The sequence below is a fragment of the Dipodomys merriami genome, unplaced genomic scaffold (genome assembly GCF_024711535.1).
Source record: "Dipodomys merriami isolate MVZ:Mamm:240054 unplaced genomic scaffold, mDipMer1.0.p SCAF_28, whole genome shotgun sequence".
Taxonomy (NCBI): domain Eukaryota; kingdom Metazoa; phylum Chordata; class Mammalia; order Rodentia; family Heteromyidae; genus Dipodomys; species Dipodomys merriami.
In genome coordinates, this window is record NW_027204270.1 from 15941747 (window position 1) to 15955509 (window position 13763).

Below are 13763 nucleotides of genomic sequence, written 5' to 3' on the forward strand. Positions count from 1 at the left end.
AGCTTGCCACCTAATCCTCCACGTAGCTACTGCCCCCACCCCCACCCCAATCTGCCCTGATTGACATGGCCTCATTTCCAAAAGGAATTCAATCATGACCGTGACCTTGTCTCACGGGCAGGTACACGGTTCAAAAAAGCCCTTGACTGGGCTGGGAAGGTGACTTAGTGGTAGAGTGCTTGTCTAGCATGCATGAAGCCCTGGGTTCCATTCCTCAGTACTACATAAACTGAAAAGGCTAGAAGTGGTGCTGTGGCTCAAGTGATAGAGTGCTAGCCTTGAGCAAAAGAAGCTCAGGGACAGTACCCTGGCTCTGAGTTCAAGCCCCAGGACTGGCAAAAAAAAAAAAAAAAAGAGGGTGGGGGCTGGGAAGGTGGCTCAGTGGTAGAGCGCTTGCCTTGCATGCCTGAGGCCCTGGTTCAGTTCCTCAGCACCACATAAGCAAGAAGAAAAAAAGCCGGAAGTGGCGCTGTGGCTCAAGTGGTAGAGTGCTAGCCTTGAGCTGAAGAGCTGAGGGACAGCTCCCAGGCCCAGAGTTCAGGCCCCACAACCGGACCCCCCCCCAAAAAAAAAAGAGGGTGGGGGACAGGGGGCCTTGACTGAGGTCAGGCAACTGTAAACAGCAAAGATGTACCCAGGAACTGGCCAATATCTCCTGGTCCAAGCCCAGTGCTCCAGGAGACCGACTTCTCCTGTCCCAGGAGCTGTGTTTGCTCTGGATTTGTTCTGCCCCCTAGAGACAACACCTTGTATTTGTACTTAGAACAGTCCCAAGTTGAGCACAGAACAGGATGAGGTTAAAGAGCCTGTTTCCAAATGCCACTTGCCATTCTGGCTTAGAATGATGACCTTTTAAATTCAATCTGGGCTTCATTCTAATTTAATTAACAGTGAGCACCATCCATTTAGTTTCAGCACTTTGTTTGCCCTGGAACAATGAAGCTCAGCTCAAGTCTGCTGCTCTAGTGGTACCCCTCCTGGGACCAGGCCTCCTGGCCCTTTCTGGAGAGATGGATGTGTCATGGGCCTATCTCTTCTGCTCCCTTCCAGCTTCAGCTCTCTGGGTCTCTCCTGGAGCTAGAGTACTCCTTAGTCCCAGGGACAATGTGAGAAGAGAATTATACCACCTAGCAATGACATCTCAGGCCCATTCACAAATACTTACTCGCCTAGCCAGATGTCTGTGGCTCAGGCCTATAATTCTAGCTATTGAAGAGGCTGAGATTTGAGAATCTCAATTCAAAGCCAGCCTAGACAGGAAAGCCTATGAGACTCTTAACTTTCATTAAACTACCAAAAACCCAGAGGTGGAGCTGTGGCTCAAATGGCAGAGTGAAAAAAAAAAAAACTAAATGACTAGACTCTGAGTTCAAGCCCCAGTACTAGCATGCCTGCACACATGTGCACGCACGTGCACACGTATGCACACACACATACATATACACACAATTATTAGCTACTTTTAGGGCCTTTCTCCTCCCCTGCTTCCCTGTCCCTTCCAACTTCTGCCTTCTGTGTCTTTTCTCTCTCCTTCACCTTTTCAGACACCTTTACTCCTGGCTGTCACCTTGTCCCTCTCACCAAACCAATGAAGTAAGTCCCTTCCCTCCCTCCCCTTTCCAGTGTGTCCTTCAGCTCTCTGGGATGAGTGCCAGGCAGAGGGTGCCCCTCATCCAAGGTCACACTGCTTCCTGTTCCCTGGAGCTCAGCCTAGATGACTTTTCCTGGCCAGGGGAGCACAAGAGGTCATGAGGAAGAGGAGGATGTGGAGGAGGAGGAAGGCTGAGACAGTTCTGGAGCAGAAGGACGGACAGGCAAAGGGACACTATTGTCAGTGTCCTCTTACATGGCAGCACCTGCCCCAAGTCCTCAGGACCCTTCCGAATACCAGTGCCCAGGGCAAGTTGATGGAGACATTGATATCCTTGGTGAACCTTCGGGGTATTGTGCATGCACTTGAGCATCACCCCAGTCTCTCTGCACCAGGCCGTCTGTGAAAGTTTTAGCTAATGAAAATAGAGCTGAGAAGCTTTGCTTCTCCTAGTTTTGGAAAAGGGGTTTTAGCAGGGCGGCTTCCCTCCTTCCCTCCTTCCCTCCTTCCCTCCTTCCCTCTTTCCCTCTCTCTCTCCCTCCACTTGCCTGCTGCTGTGGCAAGAGCCAGCTGACCTTCTATGAAATGATCACCTTGTCTCTCTCTTTTTTTTAATTTTTAGTTTTTTATTGTTATTATAAAGGTGATATATAGAGGGGTTACAGTTACATAAGTCAGGTAGTGAGTGCATTTTTTTCTTTTTTCTTTGTGTGTGTGTGTGTGTGTGTGTGTGTGTGTGTGTGTGTGTGTGTGTGTGTGTGTGTGTGTGTGTGTGTGTGTGTGTGTGTGTGTGTGTGCGTCAGTCGTGGAGCTTAAACTCTGGGCCTGGGCGCTATCCCTCAGCTCTTTAGCTCAGGACTAGGGCTCTACCACTTGAGCCACAGTGCCTCTTCTGGCTTTTTCTGCTTATGTGGTGCTAAGGAATCGAACCCAGGGCCTCATGCATGCAAGACAAATGAGTGCATTTCTTTTTTGGACAATGTTACACCCCTTGCGGCGCTTTCTCCCAGTTTTTCCCTCCTGTCCCCACCTACAAATTATATAGTTCATTTTCAACACAGAGCCTTGACTCACTTACAGGCTGATTTTTCTTCCCCGAAAATTCTCATTTCCCCTTTCCCTAGTGCCCTAATTCCCAGTCTCTTTCTGTCCACAGGGTACCCAGCCATGGCCACAGGGCTCTTACTCTAAGATGACCCATCGCAGGTCCCCGTGTGCCTCTGTGAGACTCCTGTGGGTTCTGGCATGGCTCTGGGGGCTGCCCTTCCTCAGCTATGTGGGGGCATTGGCAGGCCAGAGTCCCAGTCCTTCAGCATGCTATGACAACCACCGTAGGAGTCTCCCTGCTCACCTCCCGCCTTGCTCCCTCTTAGTTGCTCTTCCCAAAGGACAAATCTGTCTTTCTAGTCCTGAAGAGGACATTCATGTTCCTTAATCTATCTTACAGAGCTCCTTAAATAAATACCCTGTCAGCTTCTGTTTATTCTTCCAGACCCAGCCCAGATTATCACCCCCTCCAGGAAGCCTTCCCTGATTGAACCCCTGTTCATTCCAGCCTTTATCAGCATCCCATTAGGCTGGGAGCGCTGATAGTAAAGGAACCTCTTCCCCTCCGTGCATGAGTTTATGCTCAGCTGTTTGTTGTGGGGCAACTCATGAACCAGCCCCACCTTCAGGAGTGCCTTCTTGCACTGTGGCCCTGGCTTTTTCAGGAAGCACCTCTTAGAACAGAGCCCCTGAGCTGGTTTTGGGTCAGGGCTCATGGCTCTGAGTGCTGTTGGTGGGTGTGTCCCTAATGAGCCCAAGAGCTCTCTCTTTCACACACACATACACACACACACACACACACACGCACACACGCACGCTTCCCCTCATTGTGCCTCCTTTCCTGTTTAGCTAGACTGTGAGGCTGGGGACATTTCTCCTGCCTTGATGGAGCTGCTTCTTTTCTTGTCTCCTCCAGTATCCCAGACCACATCTCTGATCTATAAGTGGGCTCAAGCATCCACAGGCTCAGATTCAAGTCCCTGCTCTGCCCACTCAGCTCTGTGGGGTGGACTAACCCCTCTGGGCCTCAGTTTCTCCATTTGTAAATAGATGACCAAGAAGCCAGCCCTGGCGGGATCATGAGGGCTTACGGAGCTCAGCATGTCCCTGCTTGAAGAACACCTGATCTGTGGCCGTGCTATTGCTGGGCCCTGGGCGCTGGGCCCTGGGCCCCGGGCCTGTGGGCGTGGGGCCTCTGAGGCAGGCCTAGCTGGCCGCCCTCTGCATATCTGCAGTCCAAACATCCTGTTCCTTTCCAGCTCCTTACTGGAGAGGCAAGGAAATGCTGTTGGTCTTTTTTCCCCGTCTGCCCATATCGGGTGACACAGAACACACAAGCCCTCCCGGCTTGAGCTGCCGAGTCTCAGCTACTGGCGAGGGTGGAGGTTCCGTTCTTGGCTTAGGGCTGATTCTGTGGGAACCAGACCACCCCTGAGACGGAGGACAGCCCGATGGCTCCCCAGGGCCTAGGCCTGCCTCGGAGCCCCTTCCTCTTGAGATTGGGGAGCCCTGAATTCACGTCCTCCCCACTCCTCCTGCCTCCTCCCCTGCAGGTGAACTTCCGCAGCCCTCGGAGCGGCCAGAGGTGCTGGGCAGCACGGACCCCGGTGGAGAGGCGGCTGGTGGTGTTGGTGGCACTTTTGGCAGCAGGATTGGTGGCCTGCCTGGCAGCACTGGGCATCCAGTACCGGACAAGTAGGTGCTTCTGTGTTTGTGGAGGGCTTGTCTCCCCTGTCCCTCTGTTTCTGTACAGAGGACTTCCCTGCTCAAGCCAAGAAGGCTTCTAAGCACAAGGAAGAAGCCAGGTCTGCAGGGCTCAGGGTGGTGGTTGGTACAAAGGTAAATTAGAACAACCTGAGTTCACATCCAAGCCCAGCAATCCAACAGCAATATGATCTTGAACAAGTCATTTACTTCCCCAGACTCTGTGTCTTCTCCCTTTAAGGGGGGAAAGCCGTGCCCAATAGGGTTTGGCCCTGAGGTCCTATGCAGTGCCTTAAGGACTTCTTCAGCCTCCGCTCTGACATGGTTGCTAGGGTGTGGCTGCTGGGCCAGGCTGGTGCAGCCTGCCCAAGAGGAAGCCAGTGGTGGCTTCTGCATGCTGACCTCTCTGTGGGCCAAATACCCCCTCCCCCTCCTTTACAGACATGGCCTCGTGTCTTCCCTTCATGTCCCTACAGGCTGTGGTTCCTTTCAGTTCTTTTCTAGATGAGGAAACCTGAGGATTTGAGTGGGGCAGCTGGAATTTTCCCACTGGCTCCCTCCTAGGCTTCAGAAGCCTCAAGAGCTCAGGCCCTGCCTTCTTTTGTAATCACTGTCATTCCTGATCGTGAGGGATGTCCTTCCTTGCCCAGAGTCTTTGTGCCTGTGTCCGTCCCTCCATCCACCTGTCTATTCCCATTACATGAGCGTAGGGTGAATGTGGCCCCTGTTATCCCACCCTCAGAGCTGGAGGCTGCTTCTCGGAGCCCGCCAAATGGATCCTGCCAGCACTGCATTTTACTCAGCTAGCACTTATGCAACTGGGAGGATTCGAGTTAAAACCAAGGACAGGGAGGCCAGCCAATTCCAGGCTGTCTCCCTCTCCTGCTCCTGTCCCCAGTATCTAGCTTCCTGATGGTGCACCTGGCTGAGCAGCCAGAGAGGGGCTTTGGTCAGGGTCCCGCCCACCGACTTGGCCATGCACCATGAAACCATGGCTGTGCTGGGCCCTCCCCGCTGTGAAGCTGCTGGCCTGAGGTTGGTCATGGTAGACTGGAAAGGAAGGGCCCTCAGGGCCTGGAGAGAAGAGAGGGCATACTCTAGAAATAAGTGTTTAACTGATGTTTAAAATGTGTGTATTGCCTAGGTTCTAGGGCTTGAACGCAGAGCCTGAGCTCTGTCTCTAAGCTTTTTTTTCCTCCCCCTCAAGGCTAAAGCTCTACCATTTGAACCTCAGCTCTACTTCTGGCTTTTTTGGTGGTTAATTGGAGATAAGAGTCTCAGAGACTTCCCTACCCAGTCTGGCTTGGAACTGTAATCCTCAGATCTCAGCCTTCTGAGCAGCTAGGATGACATGTGTAAGCCACAAGCATCCGGCTCTTAACTGACTAAATGGGCTATAGTCCCAGCAGGTGCTTGATGTATGTTTGAGTAAGTAATTTACTAGTTTCCAGGCCTTTCACCACACATACTTACGTAGTGCCCAGTGCCATGGTGTACAAATAATAACTGAATGAATGACAGAATGGACAAAGGAAGAAGAGAGAGAGAGTGTGTGTGTGAGACACTACAGATGTGTGTTTGTGCGTGTGTTGTGTGTCCTCTACCAGTGGGTCACTAGCTGCCGGCACCACGCTGCAGTTGCCATCTGGCCTCACATCCTGATCAATCAGCTTCAGTTCTGAGCAGCCCACCGGTCTGTGCAGACCATGGCCAGCTCTTTGCCCTGGACCTGGGAAGCAGGCAGGATTCCTGCAGCCAGTTTGGCCCTGGGGTTGCCCTTAGGAGCCCCCAAGGGGTTTCTTCTCCAGGATCCAAAGAGAGCTCCCAAGGGACAGCTCTTAGGGACAGCTCCGTAGGGGTCATACTCAAAGCAATTCTGCTGTTGTTGCCAAGTAGGTCCTAAGGGGGAACCTGACCCTGTCAGCATCTGGAAAGGGGTTTCTCCACCTGGGCCTGCCTTCTTGTCCTAGGGTGGAGTGGATTAGGGATCAGGTAACTCCTGAGCCACCTGAAAAAGCAGTGGCCACCTAGAATATGGACAGTAACCTAATGACATTGGCCTCGTCTGAGCCAACGCCAGGCCAGGAAAGCAAGTCCTCGGCGTACCTGGAAGACCCACAGCTATGTCCTGTCTGGGCACCTAAGGATCTTTTGATCTGTCTTCCTGCTATACCCTCCTTTCGAGAAACTGGCAAGTAACTTTGCAAACAACAGCCACCCAAACATGAAACTCCCTCAGGAAGTACTCGCAGCACCTTAGAGGGTGGTAGGGCCAGCCACCAACCAAGTGAGGGGACTTAATCTAGGGTTGATTCTTGCCTTCTCAACTGACGCATGCCCATCCTGATGGGTTGAGATGTTTGCCCCCTCCAGGAGGTGGTCACCAAGTGCTGGATAAAACATGGCCACTCAGTTGGCCCTTTATTCCTTCTGCTAGATGCCAGGCACAGTGGTGGGCAAGCAAGCAAGATGCCAGTCTTATACTCAAGTTCATGTTCTAGTCCAGGAGGTAGCCAGGAAGAAAACCAAGGCCCGCCATAAGGCTCCCTAGACAGGGAACAGGGACTTGGGGGGCGGATTTCCCTGGGGGAAGAGGAGGAAGTCCTAGGTGGGAGACTTGGAGCCGTTAATTTGTTAATCAAATATACATTAAACACCTGCTGAGCCAGGACAATGTAAGGATCTGTGAGCCATTACATAGTTCAATAACCAAGCAGTCATTGTATGAGCACTATCTAGGAGCTGGCACAGCATCTAGCAGAGTTGGGGTATTAGGGAGGACCCACATCTCTGACACTGGCTCCTGATACTGAGTTCATTTTGTTTTTAAACCCAAGTCCTCTTACAGTCTATCTCCTGGGTATTTCCTTCAGCCAAGATTTTGCCCAGCCCTGACTTCCTGTGGCTTAGGGTGTAACAATAGGTATTCTTTTCCCTTATACCCTAATAGTGAATAGGCCTTTTCAAATCGCACACAAGTTCTCTTTTCCCTCCCCCCATGGAGTTCTGGCCATCCCCATGGTTGGGACTGGTATGTGCTACTATGATTAAGATGGTGTGATCTCAAAATATTGAAAATGAAGCCAGGTGAGCTTCATTGTATGAGTAGATAGATATATGGATGGATAGATAGATAAATAAATAGATAGATAGATAGATAGATAGATAGACCTACTACTAATGACAGCCTCATTCTTTCCATCAAAAGGATTGTGTATAGGTTGGGAGTGGAGTTCAGTGGAGTAGCACTTGTCTAGCATTGAATTCCTGGGGTCAATCCTAGCACTATAGCACTTGTATGCACATGCATACACACACACACACACACACACACACACACACACACACACACACACACACACACACACACACACACACGAATTCTCTGTTTACATATAATAGTTCATTAAGTTTGTGTGTTTATGTATGTGTGCATGTGCATGCATGCGTGTGTGTGTGTGTGCGCGTGCGCGTGCGCGTGCGCGCACGCGCATGCACCTTCCTGGGGCTTGAACTCAGGGCCTGGGTGCTGTCCCTGAGCCTTTTGCTCAAGGCTAGCGCTTTGCCACTTGAGCCACAGCTCCACTTCTAGTTTTTTGGTGATTAATTGAAGATAAAAGTCTTATGTACTTTGCTGCACAGGCTGGCTTCCAAGTATGATCCTCAGAACTCAGACTCCTGAGTAGCTGGAATTTCAGGTGAGCCACCAGCACCTGGTATGCTCAGTACATTTTAATGATTGCAAATTATCTCAAATATAGTTGCCCTGAGTTCCTTCCTGTGCTGTTGCCCCTCTGAGCCCTCCATGGGGAACTTTGTACTTATCAGAACAGACAAGAGATCCTGTCCTGACCACCCTCGTGGCTGATGGTGCGCTGCCAAGGGAGGCCAGGACCGCTCTGCCAGCCCTGCCTTCTTCCTGTTTTCTAAACAACAGCCTGAGATCTTCAGACCTGGGCCCTGAGGAAGCAGAGAGCCCTGTGTCCAGCCAGAAATTTCCCAGTACATTTCCACTTACTTCTGGACAGAGAAACTGAGCCTTGGAGAGACAAGAGGTCACTTGTAAGAGGCCCTGCAAGGCAGAGACAGAAAGCTGAGGTTTGAACCCACATCGGAGGGTTTCTAAAGCCATCCTACCTTGCTACTTCCCTGTGTGGTAAGCAAACTGATCTTCCAGTCCAGCTACCCCGCTCCTGGCATGGCCAGCCAAGAGATGGTACTAAGCTCCCAGCTCCCACACAGCTGGGTGACCTTGTTCCAGTCACTTCCTCAATGCCTTAGTTTCTTGGGGTTGGTTGGTTGGTTGGTTTGAGCCAGACTTGTGGCTTGAGCTCAGGGCCTGGGCCATGTCCTTGAGATTTTTCTTTTTGATCAAGGCAAGTGCTCTGCCACTTTTTGGTGCTTAATTGGAGATAAGTCTCTCAGACTTTCTTGCCTGGGCTGGCTATAAACCACAATCTTCAGATCTCTTCCTCCTGAGTAGCTAGGATTACAGGCACGAACCACCAGCCCCTGGCAGCTTCCTGGTCTTTGTACATGAATATTATAGCTGCATCTGATGCCGGAGTAGGGGTTGAGAATGATGAGCATGTGAGAACAGCAGGTGTGCAGGGAGCAGCCTCTGTTGTCACTTGCCTGGCTTGGGTCTGCAGACCATGAGACCAGGCCTGGTTCCTGGTTCCTCAGTCCTGCAGAGTCAGGCTTGGCCTCCTGGCTCAGCCAAGCCTCTGGAGAGCCATCTGTGATTCTGGTCCCCTGACCAACCTTGAGGCTGGGGCCTGAACCGTTCCTCATGTCTCTGGCCAACTGGTCACTTGTTTCCAATTTGTCTTATCAAATGGTACTAGGATTTGAACACAGGGTCTTTGCTCTTGCTTTGTTTGAAGATTTATTGAGATAGAGGATTCCTGCCATGTGCTCAGGAGAGGAGCTGTTTCCCGGCTCCTCCCCTGTCCACCTCGTCTCCCTGTGTCCCTGTTACCTCACCCACTTGGTACAGAGTCAATGTTCACTGTTTCATGTAGAATGAATGGCAGTTTCTTCTACTCTTCTCTTCTGACTCTTACATGTGCATGTGTGTCCCTGAATGAATTATTAGCTCCTGAAGGAAAAGACTTTGCCTTTTATAGTCCTCAACTTCCTCCACCCTCTCTGTCTTACACACACACACACACACACACACACACACACACACACACACACACACACGACTACTCAGCAAAGAATCCAGAAGACCCTTAGTTTGTTGAATACATGAATGCATAAATGAGTAAAGGAATTTATTTTGTATCAGAGAATAACAAAAAGTTGGTGAGGGCTTAGACATGGTGGTATACACCTATAATCCCAACTGTTTGGGGGGGGTGCAGATAAGAGGATCAAAGTTGGAGGCTAGCAGGAAAAAGCCAGAACTCTATTTCACAAAACAAACAAAAAAGCCAGGCCAGGTATGGTACCTCATATCTGTACTCCATCTACTTAGGAGGTAGAGATGAGAAGGACCACAGATCGAGGCTAGCCCAGTCAAAGTTTGTAAGACACTCTCTTAGTTAATAAGCTGGGCATGGTGATTCCTGCCTGTGATCTCAGCTACAATGGAGACCATAGGTAGAAGGGAGTCTCCACCTGAGTCTAGCTGAGCACAAGTTTGGTACTCTGCCTGAAAAATCACTGAAAAGCAAAAGGACTGGGCGTGTGGTTCAAGAGCTGGAGTGCCTGCCAAGCAAGCATGAAACCCTGCATTCAAACCCCACTACCACTAAAACAAACAGCAACAACAACAACGTGGGCATGGTAGCACATACTCATGATTCTAGCTACTAAGGAAGCATAGGTAAGAGGATCATGGTCCAAGGTCAGCCTGGGCAAAATTAAGAGATCCTCTCTGAAATCAAACTAAATGCAAAAGGACTGGATAGGGTTTGGCTCAAGTGGCACAGTACTTACATCCCAGCACTTAAAAAAGCGGGGGGGGGGGGGGGGGCTGGGAAGGTAGCTCAGTGGTAGAGTGCTTGCCCTTGCATGCATGAGGCCCTGGGTTCAATTCCTCAGCACCACATAAGCAGAAAAAGCTGGAAGTGGTGCTGTGGCTCAAGTGGTAGAGCACTAGCCTTGAGCTGAAGAGCTGAGGGACAGCGCCCAGGCCCAGAGTTCAGGTACCATGACTGGCAAAAAAAAAAATTTAAAAAAAAAAAAAAAAGCGGGGGGGGGGTGTCTCTATGGGAGGATTATGAGAAACACCTCTTCGTTCTAGGGACTTTGATGGCACAAAAGAATTTTAGCCGCTAAACCAAGGTCTTCTTTTACAAGCTGGGAGATCTGAAATTTCCTGATCATAAGGAGTCTAATAACCATCCAGTTCCAAGCTCTTAGGGTTAAGTGTGGGTTTGTGTTCCCCAGGCCCTAGGCTACTTGTGCTGCCCTCCTGGACCCTTCTCCCTGCCCCTCTTCACTGGCCTCTTGTCCTTGTCCCCTTCCAGGAACACCCCCAGTATGTCTGAGCGAGGCCTGTGTCTCAGTGACCAGCTCCATCTTGAGCTCCATGGACCCCTCGGTGGACCCCTGTCAGGACTTCTTCAGCTATGCCTGCGGGGGCTGGATCAAGGCCAACCCTGTGCCTGATGGCCACTCCCGCTGGGGGACTTTCAGCAACCTTTGGGAACACAATCAAGCCATCATCAAACACCTGCTGGGTAAGCACCGGCAGGGGGACAGACAAATATGCCAGGTCCACTGCACCTGCCAGCCAGTCCGGTCTGCTCAGAGGAGAGGAGAGACAGGGCAGGCTAAGAAGGCCGTGGACTTTGTAGTAAGGGGGTTGGTAGCCCTGGTTGCTATTCTGTGGCTTCTAGTTGCACTGTAGGTCTTGACAGTTTTGAAGGGGAAGGCTGGACACACCAGCTCAGGTTCGAAGGCTGTGAATCCGTGGAAGTTGTAACAACAGCTCATCAGAGTTAGTCTCTCTGGCCTCCTGGTAACCAGCCTTGCAGGTTAAGCTGTCTGACCAAAGTCCTTCCGACCTTGAAGTTGGTGGTTTTATGCTCAGGTTAGAACCCCCACGTGTGTCTTGTTTACAACAGTATTCCTGGTTAATGTTTGTTGAATCCCCAATGGGAATCAAGAAGGGAGCCCCAATGCCAAACTGGACCACAGACCTCCTGACTCGAATCCCCTGGCATTCTGTGACCTTGGCCGTCTGCCTTTCCTGTCAACTTTTGCTTTATTCTGGGACCCTCAATGCTGGGAGAAGCCAGATTATTAAAATCCAACTCGTGTCCACCAGTAAGAACTTAAACTCAACAAATACTACTTTTTTAAAAAACTCCTTAAGGGCTGGGAAGGTGGCTCAGTGGTAGAGTGCTTGTCTTGCATGCATGAGGCCCTGGGTTCAATTCTGCAACACCATGTAAGCAGAAAAAAGCCAGAAGTGGCACTGTGGCTCAAGTGGTAGAGCCTTGAGCTGAAGAGCTGAGGGACAGCGCCCAGGCCCAGGCTGCACGACCGAAAAAAATAAAATAAAATAAAAAATAACTTCTTAAGAAAATGATGAGGGGTTGGAGGCATAGCTTAGTTGGTAGAGTACTAGCCAGTGAGCAAAAGTTCTAGTACCAGTCTTGGAACAAAAAAGAAAAAACAGAACTGTGAAAAGGGTGACATCAATCAAGATGCATTGTCCTCATAGCCTGATTTCTGGAATTGAAATCTCTGTGTACAGCTATTTAATAAAAACAAATAAATAAGTATTATTTTTTTAAAAAAATCCTTCAGCATACCAGTAGGTAAATAGGAGAAGGTAACTAAAAGAGGGTAAATTCAGCTGGATGCAGTGGCTCATACCTGTAATTCTGTCTACTAAAACCAGACATCTGGAAGACTGTAGTTCAAGGTCAACCCAAGCAGAAAGTTCTAAGAGACCCTGTTTCAACCAATAAAAAGCTTCTACTTACAACTCAGTTGTACTATAAGAATGGCAGTCTAGGGCTGGCCTGGGCCAAAAGCAAGACTCTATTTCAAAAATAACCAAAGCAAAAAGGACTGGAATTATGGGTCAGGCTGCAGAGCACCTACCAGAGTAGTACAAGACATGCTCCTCAGCAGCATGGGAGACAGCCTCCTGCTCATCTCCCTGGAGATGGGAGCAGGTGTATTGAAGTGGGGTTGAAGGGACCCTGCTGAAGCAGCAAGTCCCAGCCCACGATGGCCCTTGCCTACCTCATGCCACCACAGGTGCCTTTGAAAGAGAGCGAAACTGTTCCTTTCAGAATAAATGACTTGAAAGCCAGCCATATCTGTGATTAAGGCGGAAACTCAGTGCTGTGTCCCTTTGCCCAGCACCTGCCCAGCACAGGCAAGGGCTTATCCTGGTAACCTGGTCAGATGGGCTAATGTCAGCCCCTGGGGTCAGGGCTGGCTCTGCCCCTGACCTGGAGGTCTGGGGTCTGTCACTTCACTAGGCGGCTTGTTTTCTTATCAGAACACTGGAACACAAGCCTCCTCCAAGTTTATGAAAATTCAATAGTTAGCTCATTCAAAGATTTATTACACTTTTTTTATTGTTGTTGTCCTGCTCCTGGGCTTAAACTCAGGGCCTGGGTGCTGTCTCTGAAGTTTTTTGTTTTTTGTTTTTTTCCTGGCTCAAGGCTAATGTTCTACTGCTTGAACATGACTCCACTTCAGGTTTTTTGGTAGTTAAGAGATAGTCTTACAAACTTTTCTGCTGAGACTAGCTTTGAAGCTTGATTCTCAGATCTCAGCTCCTTTTTTTTTTGGGGGGGGGTCCAGTCGTGGGCCTGAACTCTGGGCCTGGGCGCTGTCCCTCAGCTCTTCATCTCAAGGCTAGTGCTCTACCACTTGAGCCACAGTGCCACTTCCAGTTTTTTTCTTTTTGCTTATGTGGTGCTGAGGAATTCAACCCAGGGCCTCATGCATGCAAGGCAAGCGCTCTACCACTGAGCCACCTTCCCAGCCCCAATCTCAGCTTCTTGAGTAGCCAGGATTACAGGCATGAGCCACTGGTGCATGGCTACACATGGTCTTTTTGTTGTTTTGTTATTTGGCAGTTCTATTTTGTTATTTAGCAGTACTGTCATTGGAACTCGGGGCCTCATGCTTGCTAGGCAAATGCTCTGCCACTTGAACCACACCCATTGTTTTTCACATAGGGTCTCAATTTGAGCCTGGACTGACCTGAACCACAGACTTCCTATTTTTGCTCCCTGCGTGGCTGGCAGGCACATTCCATCTCACAGCTTTTTATTAATGGGGGTGGGGGGGAGCATGGAGGGAGGGAGTCGTAAACTTCTTCTCCTGGGGCTGACTAGCTCTTCATCTAAGCCTTCTGAATAGGTAGGATTATAGACATGAGCCACTGTAGTTTTGATCAAGTGTAGCAAGATAATAGTAAATAATAAGGTTTTTTTCT

The 13763-nt window shown here is 50.0% G+C and overlaps 1 protein-coding gene across 3 annotated transcripts in view; it reads left to right on the plus strand.

Moving 5' to 3' along the window:
• Window positions 1-13763, plus strand: part of Ece1 (endothelin converting enzyme 1) — a 98850-nt gene that overhangs the window by 49268 nt on the left and 35819 nt on the right. For 2 of the 3 annotated variants that reach the window (XM_070037716.1, XM_070037715.1), the window contains 2 exons: window positions 4192-4333; window positions 10822-11034. In XM_070037716.1, the coding sequence (XP_069893817.1) occupies window positions 4192-4333; window positions 10822-11034 (355 nt within the window). Of the gene's footprint in view, window positions 1-4191; window positions 4334-8402; window positions 8499-10821; window positions 11035-13763 lie in introns of those variants that run through there. The other variant, XM_070037717.1, reaches the window with a different exon arrangement.